This window comes from Notamacropus eugenii, chromosome 5, assembly GCF_028372415.1.
Source record: "Notamacropus eugenii isolate mMacEug1 chromosome 5, mMacEug1.pri_v2, whole genome shotgun sequence".
NCBI lineage: Eukaryota > Metazoa > Chordata > Mammalia > Diprotodontia > Macropodidae > Notamacropus > Notamacropus eugenii.
The window spans coordinates 461,113,232-461,135,943 of NC_092876.1; the positions used below are offsets into that span (position 1 = coordinate 461,113,232).

The window sequence follows — 22,712 nt, forward strand, 5'->3', positions numbered from 1 at the left end:
AAGTAAGATAATATTTGTAAAGCACTTAGCATAAAGCCTATGATGAGGACTGGAAGGGGGTGGGGTACAGGAACTCCAAGACTGAAATTCCCTGCATGGACCATCTGGAGAAGCATTCAGGGACTCAAGCATTGTTAAGGTCAGGGTAAAGATTTAATACGCTTTTCAGTGGGCAAGAGTTCTTAGGGAGCCTGCAACTTAAAGGAGTTACAGATAAAGTTTATATAGGTTACTCTATAGTAAAATATGTGCCAAGTATGTTAACTAGGTATTTGAGGGTGGGATTAGGGAGTGCTTAAGGAGTGGTCACTTCTTAAAGGAACATGCACTTTTGGTATCTACCCAGACTTTCAGGCTTTCAGAGTCTTGGTTTTCTCATCGATGGGGACAGTGATACCTCACAGCGTTGTTATGACCAACGAGATAATGTATATCAAGCCCTTTGAAAATATTAAAGCACAACAGAAATGGCAGCTGTTATTGCTGGTGATTGCCCCTGTGACCGGGGCTCTGTCCCCTTGCTCTAAGCAATTAGCAAGTTGTGCCTTTTAGAAAAAAAAAAAGGGCTGATAAAATGTATTGAGGAAGCACATTGTGTGTTTCTTTGTATAAAGAAAGGGTGGTGCCCTGGAAGTCATGCTTATATTTTTTTAAATCTGCAAATCAATGTAAATAAATTGTAAATTAAAAGGCTGCAAGAGAAATAGTTCAATTATTTACTGTCTCCTCTATCAAGTTTCCACATGATGGCCTTCCTCCCCTGTTCTTCCACCCTCCGTTATTCCAAGACCACCCAACTCCAGGATATCCCTGGGTCCTGGTGCTATTACCTTCTCCCATTTTTACTGATGAGGAGGAATGAGATGTCTAGAGCTAGTCAATGAAGGAAGGTCAAAGGAATGTCAATCCATGCACGACTCTCCCCCCCACCCGTGTCCAGACCACTAAGCTGGGGATTACTGCCCCTTCCGTGCCCATCAGAGTGGAGTTTAGGGCTTGGCAGTGTGTTGGCAGCATGTCTCATCCATTCATTTTGACCTTGCTTTGTCCATTGTCATGTCATCAGTTTAGCTTGATTTATACCGCTCCTTATCTGGGGTTAGAATTCTTGGATTTTCGAGTCAAATCGATGAGTGTTCATTGAGCTACGTGCCTGGCACCCTGGCTGGGCCCAGGCAAAGCTCTGAAGGAGTGATCCTCTCCCATCTCATTGCACTAATTAATACAGGCCAGCCTCCAGCCTTGGACTCCACCTGATGTTTCTCTTTCCTTCAAAGCCCAAGTCAGGTGTGATGTAGTCAGTCCATAAAGCATTCCCTCATCCTCTCTCTCTCCTCTGTGTGTGTGTGTGTGTGTGTGTGTGTGTGTCTTTCTCTCTGTGTCTGTCTGTCTGTCTGTCTCTCTCTCTCTCGCCTTCCCTCTTCCTGTCTCTGTGTGTGTCTATGTGTCTCTGAGTGTGTTGCTGTCTCTCTCTCTCTCTCTGTCTCTCTGTGTGTGTGTCTCTCTCTGAATGTGTGTGTTTCTGTGTATCTGTGTGTCCGTCTCTTTGTCTGTCTGCCTCTATCTCTCTCTCTCCCTTTCTCCCTTCTCCCTTCCCCTTCATTCTCACCCCCAGCTTAAAGTGATTTCTTTCCACCCATATTTTCTTAGAATACTTGCCGGCACTTTTCCCGTACACTTACCACACTGTAGATTGCCTTATTCCTGTTTTCCTTAGTTCTACACTTGACCCCCACCCCCAAATTTGAAATCGTTGAGAGTAGGAATGTATCACTTTTCATATCTGTCTCCATTAGCACAATGCTCTGCAGATCACAAGAGCCTGATCAGTATTTGCTGAATTGAGTAGACTACCAGCCACTAGTTACCTGGGGGGAAATCAGGGAAGGCTTTGTGGAGGAGGTTAATCCTGAATTGAACCTTAAAGGTAGGGATGAATTCCAAAAGGAAAATATGTGTCAGGATCAAACTCCAAGCTAGTCCATGAGGACTAGCCTACATGAGTAGGATGTAGGAGAATGCAGGGTGAAGTTTGGGTTCTATTCAGCTGGAAGGTAGAGTACATGACAGGGAGGCCCTGTGGACAAAATAAAAAAAAATAACTCTGGATTAGAGGTCAGAGGACCTGGGTTCCAGTTCTGGTTCTGTTGCTTAATACCTGTGTGACTCTCAGCAAGTCATGTTACCTTCAGTTTTCTTGCTTGTAAGATGGGGGGGGGGGGGGGGTAGATTCAGTAATCGCTAATGTCCCTCCCAACTCAAAATCCTTGAGTACAGTGAAATGAGTTGGGTAAATTGGTTGGAGTCAAACTGAGAAGGACCTTGAATGCCAAGCTTAAAGTTTGTATTTTATTCCCGGGATAATTTTATGAATGTAATAGCAGTAGTGATTTCCAGTTCCATGGTGCTGTATTTCATTTGCCCCATGAGACAGGGCATAGAAGAGTTATAATGCCCATTTTACAGATGCCTCAGGGAGGTTAAGGACTTGCCCACAGTCCCAGTGTTAACAAGTAGAGGAGCCAGGACTGAATCACAGTCTCCTGTTTCCAAGGGACTTTCTCTCTCCGTTCCTTTTTCAGTATCCCTCTCCCCTGTGTAGGGTGCTACCTCTCAATTGCTCAGATCCTCTAAGCCCCACTGGACTTGCACTCTTCCCTATGCAAAATGTGCCGTGATGAAAATCTCTCTAACTTCCACCCCTTGTCTCCCACTAAGGCTTTTCCAGGTGAAAAAAAATCTCCATTTCTGTTGAGAAAAACCTTTTGTTGGGCTGAGTCTCTTTTCAATCATGTCCAACTCTTTGTGACCCATTTGGGCTTTTCTTGGCAAAGATACTGGATTGGTTTGCCATTTTCTTCTAATACCAAATAGTTAAATGATTTCTTTATTGGTTTTCCTCCATCAGGTTTACTTGAAAAAGGCTTTAGCTTCTCAGAGCGCTCTGCATTTCTTATAAATGAGTAGCTTAGAGGCGCCATGAATGAGGGCTCCTCTTGGAGTCAGGAAGACCTGACTTTGACTCTTTCCTCAGACAATGATTAGCTGTGTCCTCTTCTCTCTTACTGCCCTCCCTCAGAGATAGCTTCCCATTTACCCTCTCCATATCTGGTGTGGACAGGGTAGTTTACATGCTGTCTTCCTCATTAGACTATGATCTCCATGATGGTAGGCACCATGTCTTTGCCTTTCTTTATATCCTCTCCTCTCTTAGCCCAGTGCCTGGCACACAGTGGCTGTGATTGTTGGCCTTCCTTGTTGAAGAGGACCAAAATGACACCACCATGTTGGGTCGAGGTACAGTATGTCTAACGGTGGCTGATCAAACCAGTAAGAGCTCAGAAGGCTCTACCACAGGTTGGGAATGATGAAAATGAAAACTTGGAACTGGGTTGGGTGAGTGATGCCTCATCATGGCACAGAAGCGATCCAGGGTTCTCAAAGGCTAGACCAGCAGAGTAGAGGCTCTGGCAGATCTCACCAAACTGGAAACTCTGACTGATGAACTGTCATCCTGCAACCAGGCTGAATGAAGGAAGAAATGAAGTGTTAAGCTATGTAGTGCTAAACAGACACTTCATACCATGGGAAATTTGGGGTCTAATACCTCCTCCAATTTCCCTCTGTGAAGGATGATGATACCAGATGGAAGCATGATGGCAGACCCTTCTGAGAAAGCCTTCATTGGAAAGGATTCATTATAAAATGAATCATCTTATGGTTCATAGTTCAATGGCCTCTTTGTCCATCCTACCATATGCCCCATGCCTGTCTCTTCCTAGGTCCTTAGTCAATTATGCAGAAATGTTGCTTTCAAGAAGAGGTTCAGAATAAGAGAAACCAGTGGCCCAATAGGTTCAATAACATAGAGGATTTAGAGAAGATAAAGGCATATAGATCACATAATCAAATACAGAAATTGGACCTCTGCTTGACAGAGTGTGCTTCGGATTTTCTATGTGTGCTGAGACATCCCTGTGATACAAGAAACCTACAATTCCAAATGGAAGTGCCCTTTCTTTTTGCCTCCCTCCCTACCTCCTACTACATAAAAGTCAGCTAGCGCCACTTAAATTCCAGAAGAAAAGCTTGTTAAGGTAAAACCCCAAAGGCCACTATCGCGTCTGTATGACATTCTACTTTTTTTTTTTTTTTGGTAGCTTCCTAAGTCAAATGAAGTGTTAGCAGCTGCTAAGCGTTCCTTCCAGGCAGAGACTTTCTTGTAAAACTCAACCAAACTACTTAGGGGAATCACAGAGCATTCAGTTATCAAATCACCCCATATTACATACCGCTGAAAACCAGGAGGGCAAACCCATGTGAGCCCCTCTGTTCTTCAACAAAGGGAAACTGTCTGAAAGCCCCACTGGATATAAAGAGAGGAAGCTTCACAAAGCCTGACCTGCCACCAGAAATCATCCAAGAGGCCATGGCCATGAAGGCTCTCATTGAACTCAGCCTTTGGGAAAAGAACCATTGGAAACAGTTTATTAAAATCCAACAGTCCCTAGTGTGGTATGTGTTCTGTCTGTTTATTTTCCCATTTATATGGGCCTGTAATTGAGCTGAAGGAGAATTCCCATTTCAGCTTCCAAGAAAATGTACAGTCAGTTCCATTATCTGGATTTCATGTGTATGTGCATTTTTTTTTAGTCAGGAGCCAATAATAAAGATTCATTGTATGTGTGCGTGTGTGTGCGTGCGCACGTATGTAGACACAAACCCATGAATGTGGTTGTTCAGATAAGTGAGTAAATATAATTAGCACGTTGGGTGGCCATGAGAGAAAGTGATTCTTTTAAGTTCGATATGTTCCCCTTCACCTATGATGTTTCCTGCTTGTCATGGCACGCACACACACACATACACGCATACAATGGCTATGGTCTGGGGTTTTGCCAGCGCCCACATAACAAACTGTTCTCTTTTCCCATAGGCTAAAGATTTTCCTCTCTCTAGGACTCTGCTCCCCCCTGCCTTACCTTCCCGTCATCATTCACCCTTCCCTCTTTGTCCAGCATACCCCACGCCCCAGGTCCCATTCCTAGGTCATCCATCCGCTACGCACTAATCTTTCCTAGAATGCTGCTGTCAGGTAGAGGGTCAGAATGAGAGAAGCAAATGGCTCCATGTGTTCAATGAGAACTTTCTAGGCCTGTGTGCTGTAGTAGAAAGTAAGAGACCAAGGTTCTAGTTCTGGTCTTGGCTTCACCACTTAGTTTACTGTGTGATCTGAGACAAGTCAATTCAAGTATCTGGGCCTCCGTTTGGTCTTCTTTAAGTGGGGGTTGGGGGTGGGGTGTCAATCAACAAGAATTGATTAAAGATCCACCATGTGTCAAGTACTGTGCTGGGAGTTGACCCTGCCCTCAGAGAGCTTCTGTGCACATATCTGGTGATGCACAAAGCACATGTAGAGCAGACCTGGTCTAGCACTAGTCGGAAGCTGTTGGTGGTTGCTGGCTAGTGGTGCTATGGATTCCTCTTGGTTGGCCTACGTGCTTCAGAGCGTAGGAAGATTTGGCCTCTTGTTGGCATCCTAGCAGTATCCCTAGAACAGAGGTAACTGGCAGCAGTGTCTACATCAGGAGTCAAGGATGGACTAGACCTGGTAAGGAACCTGCACATTGAGGAAAGCTGCCCCATACCTCTAGGCAGGTAAGTGGTACAGTGGATGGAGTAAGAGGCCTGGACTTGGGAAGATCTGAGTTCAAATTTAGCCTCAGATACTTATTGCCGTGTGACCCTGGGCAAGTCATTTAACCTTGTTTGCCTCTGTTTCCTCATCTGTAAAATGAACTGGAAAAGGCAATGACAAACCACTCCAGTGTCTTTGCCAAGAAAACCCCAAAGGGGTCACAAAGAATCAGATACGACTGAACAATAATAAGTAGATAATTAATTCACAGTTCCTGGAAGTGAGGGCACGTGAAGGCCTTATGAAGTAGAGAAAAGGGCTTCCAGGAACTCTGAATGATCTGTTTCGCCACTTGTGCTCTGAGTGCGAGCCCACTTTCCCCTGGTCTCTATATGTACTTGTATGTCTCAGACTTTTAGAAATGCTTTTATATCAACTATCCTTACAATACTGCCTTAGGAGCTAATTGAGTCTGGCTGGCTAATTGATAGCAACTGGCAGAATTACACTCATCGGGGCTGGTTAGTTATACTATTAGAAAAGCCTTCAAGCCCCTCCAAAGGTTACTCCTAGAATCCTGAGGGTAGAAGCAGGCTCCCCTCAGCGGCCTGACCTGCTCATGTGAGTGGGACGTTGAAAGAATGTCTCCACTGCCCTTATATCGTATATAAATTTGCCCCTTTGCAACTTCTTCTGCTGCCTAGGTGTCTTTCTTACTGAAGTCCAGGATTGTTTTTGTAAAAAGGAAACTGAGACCCAAAAAAGGAAGTGATTGGCCAAGGGACACCCTGCCAGTCACGGCTAGGATCTGAGCCAGTCCTTCCAGACTCCAAGTCCAGCAATCACCCGCTGTCTCTGATCAGGGCCCCACAAACAAATGCAAGAGTTTAAAAGAAACTTCATGCTTTGTCATTTGCCTTAACTCTGAGGAGGGAATGAAAGGCAGAGAAAGAGGCAGAGGGGGAGAGAGAGAGGGAGAGAGAGAGAGAGGAGGAGAGAAAGAAGAAGAGAAAGAAGAAGGAGGAGATTTTGATTTGAACTGTTGACTTCATTTATGTAGAGAAATCCTAGCTCTGGGTGCCTCTATTCATGTAGCTCGCTCATTCCTCTGTAACTTAGTCTTAGACAATGGTCTGGGGGCAGACGTGATTGTAGTTAGACAGCTAGCATTGGCCTTGAACCCAGGTCTTACTGGGCTGATGACCCTTGATCCACTCTGCCCAATCAGCCACCTCCTTCATCACATAAACGTAAGAAAGAAAAGGCTTAGTAACCATTGAGACCCTTTTCTGGGCTAGAATTTGCCAACCCTGAGTGGCTGTGGTAGACTTTCCTGGGGACCCTTGAAACGTGAAGAGCCTTTCAGCTCTCTAAGAATGCACTGCCATTATGCCTTTTTTAGGAAAAAGTAGCCAAGGGTATGCTGGTAAATGTTTAACAACTGACTCTCTAGGGGAGAAATGTGTGTGTGTGTGTATATACATATGTATGTATATGTACACACACACACACACAAATGCTTTTTTCTCCATTACTTTTTGAAATCTAGACAATCAACAAAACAATTAACCAAGCCCAGATTTGTAGCTTGCTGATTTCTGAGGGGTAAATGCCCACACTCAACATTTAACAACCAGCTCTTCTGAGCTGTTATGAGTTGGCTCCAGCATCCACTGTTTAAAGCTCATGTTCATGGTCACTAATATTCTATTTACCTCTTCTTAATTTCCCAATATCCATTTCTTTTTCTTTTCCAAGGGTGATGTTTATATGTACTATAAACTGCACGGCTTCTATCAGAACCATCACCGATATATTCATTCCAGAAATAATCGCCAGCTCTTGGGAGAAGATATTACGGTAAAACTTCATTTGGAGTCATTGAGTTACTCTCAGGTGCTGTTTGTTCTGTGTGTCTTCAGATCTGAGAAAGTGGAATGAAATTGTGGATTAGTTGTAGACGGTTGTTTCTATGGAGAACAGATTATAACAGGACCATGGATTTAGAAGTTACTGACTATTCTCTTTTTATAGATGAAGAAACTGAGGGCTAGAGAGTTTAAATGACTTCTCCAGCCTAGGGTCACTCCGCTCAAGAGCATCTAAAGTGGGATTTGAATCTCAGTTTTTCTGACTCCACGTCCAAGAGCTAATGGGCCAGATGATGGTACAACAGCTAGAATTAAAGATGTAGCTACATCTGAAGTAAACTGTATGCATGAGGCAGCTGGGAGGCATAGTGGATAGGTGTTGGCCCTGGAGTCAGGAGGACCTGAGTTCAAATCCAGCCTCAGACACTTACTGGTTGTGTGACCCTGGACAACTCACTTAACCCCAGTTGAGAAAGAGAGACAGACAGACAGACAGACAGACAGACAGACAGTTAATTGAATGCAGCAAATTGAGGCAGTATTTCTGGGACTCGGGCTCCTGGTGTAATCTTAGTATTGTACTCTACGGCATAACCCTGGATGCTACGATTTTCACTCTTACTTCCATACTCCTAGTCTACTGTCTGTGCTTCTCATGTGAGGAGAGCTTTCCTCCTCTCTCTGTTAAATCATCCTGTATCCTTTCTTGCTATTTTTGACTCGTGCATTCTTTTTAGCACTACACCTCCCCCACACAAAGGAAACGTCTGGCTGCATCCATTCCTTGCTCCCCATCTATGGGGGCTTCAACTTTGGATGAGAACAGATGACTCATGGAAGATGTTGGAGACAATACTGAAAGGCAGCTGAACTCAGATGAAATACAATGGCCTGTCTTGTATCTGTAGAGGACAAGTGGAGACAGACTTTCTTCCTCGCAGCAGAGGGACAATGGGGTAGATCTTTGCACATACCATCCACTGTAGGATACTTTGCTGGTTTTGCCTGTTTTTTTGGTTTGGGCATTGATCCATTGGGAAATGACGACATAAATGGTACATAAAAAGCAAAAGACTCCAACCAACCCCTTTTTAGAGATGGTAGGGAAGCTGAGAACCCTCTGGATAACCCCACCTCTCTCGTGATCACTCCACCATCATTCCTCTCTGGGGTCTCAGAATTTAGAGCTGAGTCATCTCTGAAAGAGTTTCCAGCTCTCTCTGAAGTCTTAATAGAGGAGCGAGCCATACTGGTTGGTTGCAAGAATCAGAGGACCCATCGAGTGATGAACCACAGCATCTTGGATCTCCAGGGTCTCAGAATCTAGGCTTAAAACATCCCTGGGAGTTTCCGGTGGGATAGCCCTCTTTGCCTCGTAGAGGAGCTAACCGTAGTTATTGGTTATGAGCGTACCCTGATAGGAAGTGATTTGTTGATCATGATTTCCCTGAATCAAATCAAGTTCTGTTCATCACTACTTCCTTCTCCCCAAATGCTACCAGCTAGTCTATCCTGTGGATTCTCAGTGCTAAGGTGCTCAGTGTAAATGAGATTTTGATTAAAATCTGTAAATTAGGAGACCAGATAACCTGCTAGGATCAGATTGGTAAGATGAATGACCAAGAGAAATGTTCACCTTAGACTTTAGTCCCATTATCTTTTGTCAGACCTGCTGGCCTACTATGTTCTGTTGTAGGTACCCCATTTTAGGAAGAATTTGTTGTAGTTCAGTCATGTCCTGATTCTCTGTGGTTTACCATTTCCTTCTCCAGCTCATTTTACAGATGAGGAAACTGAGGCAAACAGGGTGAGGTGAGTTGCCCAGGGTTACACAGTTAGTAAGTGTCTGAAGCCAGATTTGAACTCAGGAAGATGAGTCTTCCTGATTCCAGTACCAGCACTCTACATTGCACCCCCTAGCTACGCATTAGGAAAGTTATTGAAAACTAATGTAACGTATTAGATAAAGAGTCAGCCCTGAGTTAGGAGGACCTGGGGTCATTCAAGTCCTGCCTCTGATACACAGCCACTTTGTGATCTTGGGCAAGTTAAGATCACCTCCTAACACTTTGGGCATTTCTCTTAGATTATAACTTGTCAAAAAGTTGTTGATTTGCATTTGCAAAGAGAGTTTTTCAATTGAGAGTGCCTGACTCCAGTGAAACCACAGGTCCAGAAAAACAGTGACCAAAGGATAGGCTGGAGTGGGTTCAGAGGAGCATGACCAGGATGGTGAGGAGACTCAAACAATGCCATTGAAGAATGGCTGTTTAGAGAAGAGAAAACTTAGTGGGAGTCTTCGAATCTGCAGATACCTGAAGGACTGTCATGGAGAAGATCAGGTGTGCTCCACTTGGTTCCATGTGACAGGTGCAATGGACAGAAATTGCCAAGATAGATTTCAGTTTCATGTAAAGTCTTCCTTAAAGCTTCCCTCTGAGATCACCTCCAGTTTATCCTTTCTATGTCTTGTTTATACATCACTGTTTGCACATTGTTGCCCTTCTTTGTATCCCCAGAGCTCAGACAGAGCCTGGAACATAGTAGGCACTTAATGATTCTTGACTTGGCTTCACTTGACTTGATCTGACAAAATTGATAACGATGAGAGTTGTCCAAAAGTGTGATGTAATGCCTCAGGGTTTATTGGGTTTCCTGTCACTGGAGGTCTTCATTCAGAAGCTGGGTGAGCATTTTTCAGGAATATGGTAGAAGGAATTCCTATTGAGGTAAAGGTAATACTTCTAAATCTGAGCAATGGAACTCTCTTTGTTCTAGAACATGGCAGATCCCAGCCCCAGTGTGGACCTAGCAAGAATAATACAGAAACTAAAGTCAGAAATCTATAGACAGACAAGGATTTTCCAAAAGAAAAATTATTATTTTCATTTTTAGAGAATATGGGGGTTGTGACCAAATGAACTATGGATGATTGGCCAAGCAGTAGAGAAGCTTTCCTCCTTTAGAACAGTGGTGTGAATTTAGTCCACCCCTTTGGGTATGAGTGCCTGTACCTTCCTTTACCATCACAGTGTATGCAAGGAGTGGTAGGTCTCATTCCTGCTCATCAGATCTACCTCCTTATAACTGGACCCCTTAATGGAGCTTAGAACTTCTTGAGTTACCTGAGGAAACTGATCTCCACTGCTAACATCAGCTCTGGAAAAATGCATTTTGCTAAAAAGGCATCCCTTTCAGACCTGGAGTAGGAAACTTACTAGGGCTTAAGCAATTTTATCTGGGAATATATGAATTTCTAGCAAGGAGAATCTTTTTACATATATTTTTTTTTATATAATCGTATGAAAACAACCACCATTTTGTAGCCCATTTTTGGCACATTTGCTTTAGGTGTCTCTCTGTCCCTCTCTTTCTGCAAACATACATCCTTATAACAAAATACTAATTGTAGAACATTCCTTATAAACATTGAATAAGAAACTTTAGAAAGTCCATCACATTCCTTGGTCTCTCTTGCTGTTAATTTTCTCTCTTCCAACAACCCAAGTCATCAGACAAAAGGTTTTCCTCATTTTTGTGTCATCTTGAATTCAGAACGTTGAGAACTGTGCTCCATTCCAGAGGGCTTCCAATGAAATACCCATTGCTCCTTGTGGTGCCATCGCCAACAGCATGTTCAATGGTAGGTGTCTTCTGTCATCCACTTTAATGGGTACAGTCAGTTAAAATGTCCAGATCACCACTTCTGCAGCAAAATTACACTTTTTAAAATCTACATTTCCAGAATGCGTTCTCTCTCACTTAGCATAGGTATCCTCTACATAGTAATCGATAGTTATTGAACTGACTTTATTTGAATTCCTACACTGGGCACTGGATTATAGTACTTAATCTGCAGACGAGTAGACATAGACATAAAAAAGGCATTACAGATATTTTAACTTAACCACCTCATTTTATAAATGAGCAAACTGAGGCCCAGAGAGAGATTCTTCCTCAACACCACCCTGCTTCCAAAGATTCATAAACAGAGTCAGTAAATTTGAACCAAACATAATTGGAGTATTCACTGGAACAACGATGAGTCCTGATGTTTTTTGATAATCATATGTGTATTAAAACCCTACTAAACTTTACTATTTTCCCAATTCAATTTAGAAAAGAATGATTAAGAACTGTATATACTATATATACAAAGGTACTATATGTAATATGTATACAAAGAGACATAGGATCTCTCTCTCTCTCTATATATATATATATACACACACACACACACACACACACACACACACACACACACACACACACACACACACACACAATACTATATATACTAAGGTACTATATATCCAAAGAAAGATAGGACAAAGACCAAGGAGTAATTGCAATGGGGAGACTAGTCTGCCAATGACTAATAAACAAGGAGGAATAAGACACGTTCTAAGGAGAGGTTGAAGCAAAATACTGTGAGAAATTGGAGCAGAAAGAAATCTCCTTCCTCTTAAGTTGATCATAAGGTTAGGGAAAGATTCATGAAAGAGACAGAATGTGAGTTAGGCCTTGAAAGAAGGAAGGTACTTCAACAGAGGGAATTGTGATGACCTGAACATAGAATTTAATAAGCATCTATTTAAATAGATTGTTTAATTGGGGCTGGAAAAGAGGAAGGGGATGAAAGGAGAATCTATGACAAGTCTAGAAGACAATGTGAACAAATATAAGACTGAAGAGGGAATACCAAAAATGAGGGTTGGACAGGGGTCCAGCAAGTCTGGCACATAGAATTGTGATTAGGAGCTGGTTGGTGGGTTTTAGTGTCTCTTCTGGTTTTAGAAATTAATAGGGATTTTGTACCAATACCAACCACTCAGAATAGTCATAGGACATACACAAAAGGAAAAAAAAGTAATGGAGTAATTGGTGGAAGGGCTAGAGAATGGACTTTTAGCTAGAGTTACGTGTGAGTTACAATACCAGAGATTTTAACCCTGCACATTTCCCTACAGACACTATTCTTCTGTCATACTACCCTAACTCAACTACAAGAATCAATGTTCCACTGCTCAGCAGTGAGATTACGTGGTGGACTGATAAGCATGTCAAGTTTCAAAATCCCGAGTCCAGGAACCTTTCCAGCGCATTTGCAGGTAAGGCCTGTTAACACTGCCATGGTCATTTTATCTCATTTTAAAAAGGTAGTTGAGAGAAAATATTCCTTCCCACCATACATGGCAATGATAGGAGTGTATGATAGCCTGCCGCCATGAATATTTTAGGTAGGGAAGTAAGTGGGACAAACCACCATCTTTCAGATGCCTACTGCTCCCTTTAGTAGGATATTTTCTTCATAAATTCTGCACTGATTCTCCAGCTTGGGAATGGCTGGAGATCTTCATTCTTTCCTTCCACCCAGCCCTGCCCTTTGGATTTGTTATTCTGACGATCTTTGGCTTGACTTGGCATGGCCTGCCTCTCTCTGCTTCACCCTTAGGGTCATGACCTTGTCCCAATTTTATTCTTACCTTTAGGCCACCATAGCCTAGGCCTCCATAACCCCTACCCTGAACTCTTAGATAGCCCCCTCACTGGTCTGCCTTCTTTCAGTCTCTTCTATCCCTAATCCATCTTCAATCTCCAATCCATCTTCCACACATCTTCCACATGACATCCATATCACTCCCCTGTTTATTGGCTCCCCATACCCTTAGGATAAAATATAAACTCTTTTATATTTATAGTGTCCTTCCCATTGAGACATTAAGCAAAGATGGCTTATTATTTTCTCTCCAATTGGTCTCCTGTTTCCCAGGGGGAACACTGTAGTGTTTCCTGGATGGTCTGTGATACACAGCAGAGAAAACCAGAACACTTACTATAGTTGCTTATACAACATAGATGGACCTGGTACTCTGAGGAAGTTGATATTCCCCCTTTCCCCGGGACAGGAAGTTCTGGGATCCTCTGGGCAGATCATGGGAAAGGGGAAGGATGTTGAAAGGATGACAGCAAAAAGTCGGATCATTTCACCCATAGCAATTAGTGTTCCCAAATCAAACCACTGTGGGGCAGAGAGAGAAGGGGGCAGAGAGAGAAGGATGCTTCAGCCAACCCAAGGTGGAGGAACATCCTTGTTTCCTTCCACAAAGGAAATCTCTCTAATTAAGAATAAGGGTTTCAGAAGTGAAGGTGGAAACATATAAAACCATGAGGAAGGTTTCGACTAAGCACATTTTTTTGTTGTTGTTAACATCATGTCCCACAGTGGGAAAGGAAATCTGGGTTTCTCTGGAGGAGAGAATGGTCCCATCTGTAAACCATGTGACTGAAGACTTCCCTCTTCAGGGCATTAAGTCTTATATATCCTGAATGTCATAGAGTAGGCTTTACAAGAATGGAAAGTCTGTGAAGTTATCGTTACTTAATAAAAACTGATTAAGAAAACTGGATAGCAAAATGACCAAAAAATAGATTGAGTTCCAGCCAACTTTCCCATCAGTTTTTATTAAATAGTAATGAAATTTCCCAGTGTCTTAGTGTGATTTTTATCAAGCACAAATCTCTTGTGTGTTTCAGGTTCTATTTCTGCTTCTATCCTTTATTCCATCAGTCTATTCCTCTGTTTTTCCTCTTGCGCCCAAAAGCCTCTCCAGTTATTGCCTTATAATACATTTAAAGTATACTGGACCCAGCTTCCCTTCAGCTGTTCTTTTTCATAACTATTCTGAATATTTTTGCCCAAGTGCTTTTCCATATGAATTTTCTTAGGATTTAATTCTGTTGAGTAGCCTTTTGGTATTTTTATTGAAATTGCACTAAATATATAAATTAATCTGGAGAGTCTTGTTTTCATTATGAGGCAGCAGGGTGGCTCAGTGGATAGAGCCCTGGGCCTGGAGTTCAAATCCAGCCTTAGATACATATTAGCTATGTCACCCTAGGCAAGTCACTTAACCTCTCTTTACCTTAATCCACCAGAGAAGGAAATGGTGAGCCACTCCAGTATCTTTGCCAAGAAAACCCCACGGCCAGTATTGGTGTGCTAAGGTCCATGGGGTCACAAAGAGTTGGACACCCCAGCAACAACAACAAATTTCCATTATGGTAATTCCATCTGACCACATACAAAATAATATCCCTCCATTCGTTCAATTCTGGATTTTTTTCAAAATAATTATGCAGTTGTATTAAAATACACTTCTTGTATCTAGATGGACAGAATATTGGATGCATTTTTGTTGTTATGGTTGATGATATTCCCCTATAACTTTCTCTTGACTCCTCTTGGTGATGTATAAAAGTGATTTTCTCATTTTGAATTTTATGAACATAGGTTCTCTTCTGTTTTTAGTTGGAGTTGCTAACTGACCATCGATTTTATTGGTATTATCAAATGATCAACTTTTAGTTTTATATATCATTTCATTTGTTTTCATCTTTTCCTTTATATTAACCTGAACTCTTATTTCGGTTAGTTCTTCGTTTTTCCATTGGTGTATTACTTTTTCTCCTTTTCTACATTTTCAAAACACTGACTTAATTCATTAGTTTTCTATTTTGCTTTCTTTTTGATATAGGCATTCAGATCAATACTTTTGCCCCGACTATGGCCTTGACTGCATCCTATAGATTTTTTAACGAAATATACATATTATTACTGTCTTTGGTATGGTCTGTTATTTTCCATTTTTTTCACCTTTGGATTATTTAATAACCTTTTAACCTTGGCTTGGATTTACATATTTTGTTCCCAGTATTTACTGCTACCAATTGGATTGTTAGTCATCAATGTAGTGCAGAGGATTTCTGTTCTTCTGTATTTATTCATACCTTCTTGCTGATAAATGTTTTTACAACCAGCTCTCTGAGAAAAAAAAAATGTCTACACAACACACTTTTGAGTTTGATCTGCATTATTAACATTTTCTCCATCTCCTAAGTCTAGATGCTCCACTAAATAAGAAATCAAGCCCTGATTTGTAGTGTTTGCCTATTTCTGAGGAGTAAATACTCACACTAAAAATTTAACAATCAGCTCCCAAGAGCCGGTTCAAGCTCGCTCCAGCCCACCCCTGAAGTCACATTACATTTTGTGCTTGTTGCATATTTTTTAAAAATGTACAATCTTTGGTTTTCCCATTGAATTCTTTTCACGTATCTATTTACTCTAATTTGTTTAATACTCTAATTAGCATGTAATTTATTTCTTAATCTTTTTCCTTGATTTATCATTATCATAGTAGGGCATTAAAATTCTCCACGATTATTAATTTTATACCTATTTCCTTTTGTATAGGAAAGGTAGTTAACATTTTGGATGCCAGGATCCCAATATAAAAAGATCTCAACAAATTAGAATGATAGAATACATTGAATAAGATACTATTTAATAAAGATAAATGCAAAATTCCCCTCTTGAACCCTAAACCCTCGCCTGAAGAGTCATTTGTTCAGACTCTTAGTGTGAGTTTATTTCCAAAAACTAATTCATGACTCTTGGAGCAAAAGGATGCCAAATGAGGAGGATATTTGGTTCCCCAATGCCTTTATCTCTAAAATATTCATTCAATAAGTATTCATTAAGTTTAGGTGGTGCAATGGATAGAGTACTGGGCCTGAGACATTCAGTAGCTGTGTGACCCTGGGCAAGTCACTTCGCCCTCAGTTGCCTCAGTTTCCCCATCTGTAAAATGAGCTGGAGAAGGAAATGGCAAACCACTCTAGTATCTTTGTCAAGTAAACCCATGAAGAGCTGGACTGAACCCCAACAACACCACAGCATTCACCTTCATACACTCTACAGCCCAGCCAAACTGACCTCGTACCATTCCTCATGCTCGTGTCACTTTTCACTTCTTTGTCTTTGCACTGGCCATCTCCGATGCCTGCTGTACATTCCCTCCTCATTTCTGTCTCTTATAATCTCTAATTTCCTTCAAAGTCCACTTCAAGCACCACCTTCCACATGGAGCCTCAGCTGATTCTCCCCAGCTGCTAGATCTCTTCCCTGTGCATAAATTACCTTGTATTTATTTTTAACATCATCTTGTATATCCTTTTGTCGCCCCAATAAAATGCGAACTCCTTCGGGGCAGAGACTGTTCCATTTGTCTCTGCAGTGCTTAATACATATAGTGCCTAGAAAGCAGCAAGTATGGAATAAATGCTTGTTGATTGATTATGTAACCTTTTGTCTCTCCCTGGCAGCAAGTCCAGTGCTCTGCTCACATGTGTACAAGTAGAACCGATTGTGTCAACATGACTAATGTGGAAATATGTTTAATATGATTGTACCTGTAGAGCCTGTATCAGATTGCACGTCACCTTGGGAGGGGGCAGGGAGGGAGAGGGGGAAATTTGGAACCCCAAATCTTATACAAGTGAATATTGAAAAATAAAAATAAAATTTTAAAAAGAGTGAGAAAAAGAAAGAGGGATTGTGTCTCCTGTCTTGCCAAGACTGGAAGTACAGTAGCCCAATCCTGAAAGCTTTCATCTGTTCTCTTTGACTGAACTGGATCAGTTCACACCTCCCTAGGCAGCCAGGCGGCCCTCCACTCTCAGAGGATAGCCTCAGTCAAAATAAAAACAGCAGCTAACATTTACGTAGCCCTTACTACGTGCCAGGCACTTTGTGTGCTAAGCTCTTTACATTTGTGTAATTGTAAATTGTGTGGATCCTCACAACCACCCTGTAGGATAGGTGCTGTTATCCCCATTTTACAGATGAGGAAAATGAGGTCACACAGCTACTAAGGGTCGCAGGTCCAATTTGAACTCAAGTCTTCTGACTGTAGGACGTGTGCTTTATCCACGGTGTCACCTGGCCGCTGGTCTCCACCAAATCCTTTGGTTTCTTTCCACAGGAACTGCCAAGCCCCTTTACTGGACAAAGCCTGTCTATCAGTTGGACCAAGAGAATCCAGAAAATAATGGCTTCCTCAACAACGACTTCATCGTCTGGATGAGGGTAGCAGCCCTTCCCACTTTCAAAAACCTGTACAGGCGAATCCACAGAATCGGGCACTTTGCTGATGGCCTCCCTGCTGGAGATTACAGCTTTGACATATCCTACAGTATCCTTTCTCCAGCCACTCCCTTCACAGGGTGAGGGGAAGGTGCTTTAAAGGCAGACTATCTAAGCTAGGTGGAGCAGTGGGTGGAATGCTGGGTCTAGAGACAGGAAGACTCACCTTCCTGAGTTCAAATCTAGCCTCAGACACTTGCTAGCAGTATGACCCTGACCAAGTCACTTAATCCTGTTTGCCTCAGTTTCCTCATCTGTAAAATGAACTGGAGAAGGAAATGGCAAACCACCCTGTATCTTTGCCGAGAAAACCCCAAATAGGGTCATGAAGAGTTAGACATGACTGAAAATGACTCAGCAACAAAGGGAATGCACAGTATGGTGATAGTTAACATTTTTTTAATGAGATTGAATTTGTCCAAATTAAGTCAGTGGTTTGGGTACTATTTAATGTTTTGGCCTCACAAAAATCGGGGGCAGGGGGAGACTGAGACCATCCTGTAAAACTCATCACTTAAAGTGACTGCTATCAACCCCACCACTTAGTTGTTTGGAAATAATGGCAAATTATTCCTCTATTCCAACTCCCTCTACCTCACCCATGTAGTAGAATGTGTAGTAATTTCTGTCTCTATGTGCGTGTTCCAGTGCTTCCGAGGGTCAGAGTTTTAGAACTAAAAGGGACCTTAGAGATCTTCTCGTCCCACCTCGCTCTTTGATTTTACAGATGGAGAAAGTGATGGTCAAGATAACACAGATAGTAAGCAGCGCAGGCAAGATTGGAACTCAGATCCAGTGACTCCAAGTTCAGCCCTTCACACTCAGTGCTCTCTCTACTGCCCCACACTGCCTTTTCTGGGATCCATAGTTCCATTGATGGGAATATACCATATAGGTCATAATGCACGGGTGAAAAGGATCTCATCTGGTTGTTCAAAGTTAAATCTTTGCTCAGGCTTTCACCCTAATGAATGAGGCAAAGCAGGTTAAAGAAAATTAAAAGGAGTTTATGAAAAGTACATCAAGGTAGCAACTCATTGATGGGCTCCCCACTGGAGATCAGTAGATGATTCAAGATGGAGCCAGCTTTTACTGGTAACTTTCAATTCAGATGGGTCCACGTCAGTGGAAGGGGGTGGGCCCCTGCATCTCAGTCCCTCCCCAAAGGTCTATAGGTGATGTTTATCAGGTAGGGTACAAGCCACAGGTAGAATTACCCGAAGAATATCAGGGGATGCCTCCCCCAACACTGGTCCCTGAGAACACTGGGTCATTGAATTAGAATAACTTTCAATAGAGTATAGCCCATATTAGAGTAGGATTCCCTACAACATTCACCAAATCCCAACCTTGAGGATAGTCTTATCTTCTCAGAGAGAGGGAAGAAGGGAAGGAGTAAACATTTATGTAGTACCTACTGTGTACCAGGCACCATGTTGAGCACTTCAGACATATCTCACTTGTACCTCACAACAACCTTAGGGAGGAGATGCTATTATTGTCCTCATTTTACAGTTGAGGAAACTGAGGCAATGGAGGTGGGTTTTTTTAGGTGACTTGCCCAGGGTCAGTCGGATAGGAAGTGTCTGAGAATGGATTTGAACTCAAGGCTTCCTGACTCCAGGCCCATTATAGCACCTCTAGGTAACGACAGAGCCTGGGTAGTAAGTAGAAAGATCCCTAGATCCCTGTACAATCTGAACACTGTCTGAGTCCCACCTCTGCCACTGTGTGAACCACTGTGGGCAAGTCTGTTCACCTCTCTGGGCCTCCATCTCCCCTTCTATAATGTGGGGATGCAAGGGCGTGTGGCCTGATGGATAGAGAGCTGGCCTTGAGAACAGGAAGACCTGAGTTCAAGTCCTGGCCGAATCAATCTCTCACTGCTCCAGACAGTTCTACCTTTCCACACCAATGAAATCACATTGGTGACCAGTAGATTAAAAAATGGTGGCATTACCACCTGCTTTTCAGCTTTGCTGAAGATGAGAGTCGTGGGTTGGTTTTTGTCTCGTTTTCCCTATCTCTTTGGGGAAGTTGGAGGCTGAGAAGCATCCGATTAGTACTCAGGGAAAAGACATTCAGCCTGTGAGAAGACCCTCCTGTCACCATGCAAAGGCGAGCTGCAGTTGGGCAGCCTCCAAGGGTGGGGAGAAGGGTGCTGATGGGTAGGGGTGAGGCCCAAGGCTGGAGGAGTCTGAAGAATTCTGATCTAAAAGGAGAATGGGACTAGTTTCCCATCAGCTTCCTGGTGCCTGAAATACCAGCTGCCAAGGGATTTGAGGCTTCTCTGGGCCTTGCTGGGAAATGCCTCTTTTCTGCCCCGTTGCTAAGCGATGCCTTTGTTTGTTTATTATTTTGATTTACAAAAGGCACCAGCTGTATAAAAACCTCAGGCCACATGTATAATCACAATGACGTCATTAAATGCTAATGAGAGCAGACAGGGCTTCAAACACTTTCTCCTCTGGGAAAACCTGAAGCAAAGGAGCCCAAGTTCCCACGTTCCCCTCAAAATGTTTTGTCATTTCTTTCTTTCTTTGCTCCCTCCTGGCGGATACCAGTACCAGAGGGTTCACTTTAGTCCAACAGGACTCTTGTCATCAGAGGGAGTGACCTAGCCACTGGCTCCCAATTCAGAAAACAAAAGGTGAATCCAGCCTAAGAGCTATAGCTGTTCTTGTTCTTTGTTTTGATTTTGTGACAGAGAGAGAGAGAGAGAGAGAGAGAGAGAGAGAGAGAGAGAGAGAGAGAGAGAGAGAGAGAGGAAGAGAGTCTCTCCTTGCATAAATAATGCTAATGATATATTTATGTGATAGAGTCTGCTAGACATATAAATAATATAAAGAAATACTGAATATTGATACTGAACTGAGAGCTAGCCTTTGCTCTTTGGAGACCTGAGTTCAAGTCACACATCTAACAGTATTGGCTGTATTACCCAGGGCAAGTCATTTACCTCAGTTCTGTAAAATAATGGGCAGTTAGATGGTACAGTGGATAAAGCACCTGGCCTGGAATTTAAAATCTGATCTCACACTCTTACTAGCTGTGTGACCCTGGGCAAATCACTCAGCCCTCTTTACCTCAGTTTCCTCATCTGTAAAATGATCTGGAGAAAGAAATGGCAAACCACTCTGGTATCTTTGCCAAGAAAATCCCAGATGGGGTCACAAAGAGTCAGATATGACTGAAAAACAACTCAACAACTCTAAGATTATAAGGTCAAGAAAAGCAGTGCACTGACAGAAAAGTTCCCTATAAGCAAAATCACAATTCCAGTCTCTCTATTTTTTTTGTTGTTTTTCAGTCCTGTCAGACTCTTCATGACCCCATCTGGAATTTTCTTGAAAAAGATACTGGAGTGGTTTGCCCTTTCCTTCTCGAGCTCATTTTACAGATGAGGAAATTGAGGCAAACAGGGTTAAGTGACTTGCCCAGGGTCACACAGCAGTAAGTGTCTGAGGCCAGATTTGAACTCTGGTCATCCATAGTGCTGTACCCTCTGTTGCAGTTTCCTCATCTCTAAAATGGGAATAATGATACCACCTATCTCACAGGATTGTGATTATCAAGTGAGATAACACATATGGAACACTTTGTAAATGTTAAGAAACTCTGTAACAGCTCGCTAGTCTTAGCTGTTAATGTTATATGGCGTAGAATTGTTTCATATCGCATCATAACATATTATATTTTACCATTTTATATTATATTGCATTACATCATATCATCGTATGTCATATAGTATAGTATGGTATTGGTGAAGTACTGAAACGTGTCCTTAACACAGCTTCCCAGACTTCCCTGTTACCATATTCAAAGGGAAAAAGGGAGTGGTCCTTTCCACCGTGACCTGGAGTGGAGGGAAGAGCTTCTTTCTGGGTGGTGCCTATACGGTCACAGGAGCGATGACATGGCTTGCTGCCTTCTCCATGACGGCGATCCACTTAAAACTGAAAAAAACCATTTCCTTCCAAAGTTTAAAACTGGCCAAGGTCAAAGCAAAGGTGGAAAGAGACAAGAGGAGGGATGTGTTCAGAACTTCTAACACCTGGGTCAGAACCACTGGAAGGGATTGCCGGGACTGAGTTGTTCTAACCGGCCAAGTTCCATCCCATGCACAGGGTGCCCGAGAGAAATAGAACTATATGAAATATGTAATAATTCCCTCTATACTTTCTAATTCAGAAATACAGATTCATCTTAAATCGTATACATCCTAATTTCATTGGAAAAAATAGGAATAAGCAAGAATAAAAAATGACTCACAGATGAACAAACCTTATGAATAAAGTCCATTTTAACACCCCTTTGCTTACTCAATATGGAATTCCTGAGGTTCCACTGGGAAATCCTAGGGTAATGAGTTTGATTATTTATAAACCAAAACAATGGATTGTTGTCAAGTAGAATCAAACATCTCCCGAGAGTCGTGTTGAATTGTGTGAGATAAGCTCTTTTTTCAGATAGTTGAGGTCACCATGTCTAAAGGGTGTTCAGGTAGCCTTGGTGACCTCTGAGGCCCTACTGTTATGTTCCTTATAAATTTTTATTTTATTTTTAAATTCATAAGCATTTTTTTTCTCTTCTTAACATGTCTTCACTTTAAAAGAAAATTGTTTAATAAAACAAATTTCCACATTGGCCATGTCCAAAGATGTGTGTCTCTTTCTGTATGCTAAGTGTATCACCTCCCTGTCAAGAAGTAGTAGTACAGATCACGAGCAGTCCCTTGGAATTGCGGTAGATCAAGGTCTCTTGATCAGAGATCTTAATTCTTTAGAAAGTGGTTGCTCTTGTATATATTGTTCTCGTTCTGTTCACTTCACTCCGCATCCGTTCATATGTCTTCCCAGATAAAGTTATTGCCATTTTCCCCCAGTTAATAATTTCATTTCTGATCTTAGCTGCATTGGTTTTGCTTTGCGAATATTTTTCAGTTTTATGTAATCAAAGCTGCACATTTTATCTTCCTTGTTTGGTGATGGACTCTATCTTTGTAGCTAAATCATGCCCATTTGGAGCTGTTTGGTCTGAGGTATTGGTTTAAAACCTCATTTCTATCAGATTGCTTTCCAATTTTTCCAGAAGATTTTGTTGAATAGTTTTTTTGTTTGTTTTAACCCAGGAGTGGAGGTCTTTGAGTTTCTCAGGTATTAAAAATTATTTATAAAGTATGTCCTATGTGCCCCAGACATCGTGCTAACCACTG

The 22,712-nt window shown here is 42.1% G+C and overlaps 1 protein-coding gene across 2 annotated transcripts in view; it reads left to right on the plus strand.

The window, feature by feature from the left end:
- LOC140507269 (cell cycle control protein 50C-like) overlaps window positions 1-22,156 on the plus strand; it is a 39,026-nt gene extending 16,870 nt beyond the window's left edge. The window contains exons 4-8 of one of the 2 annotated variants that reach the window (XM_072615371.1): window positions 7,397-7,498; window positions 11,065-11,152; window positions 12,480-12,620; window positions 17,337-17,546; window positions 21,299-22,156. In XM_072615371.1, coding sequence (XP_072471472.1) covers window positions 7,397-7,498; window positions 11,065-11,152; window positions 12,480-12,620; window positions 17,337-17,546; window positions 21,299-21,588 — 831 coding nt within the window. In that variant the 3' untranslated portion in view covers window positions 21,589-22,156. The remainder of the gene's footprint in view (window positions 1-7,396; window positions 7,499-11,064; window positions 11,153-12,479; window positions 12,621-17,336; window positions 17,547-21,298) is intronic. The other variant, XM_072615373.1, reaches the window with a different exon arrangement.
- Window positions 22,157-22,712: the final 556 nt, after the last annotated feature.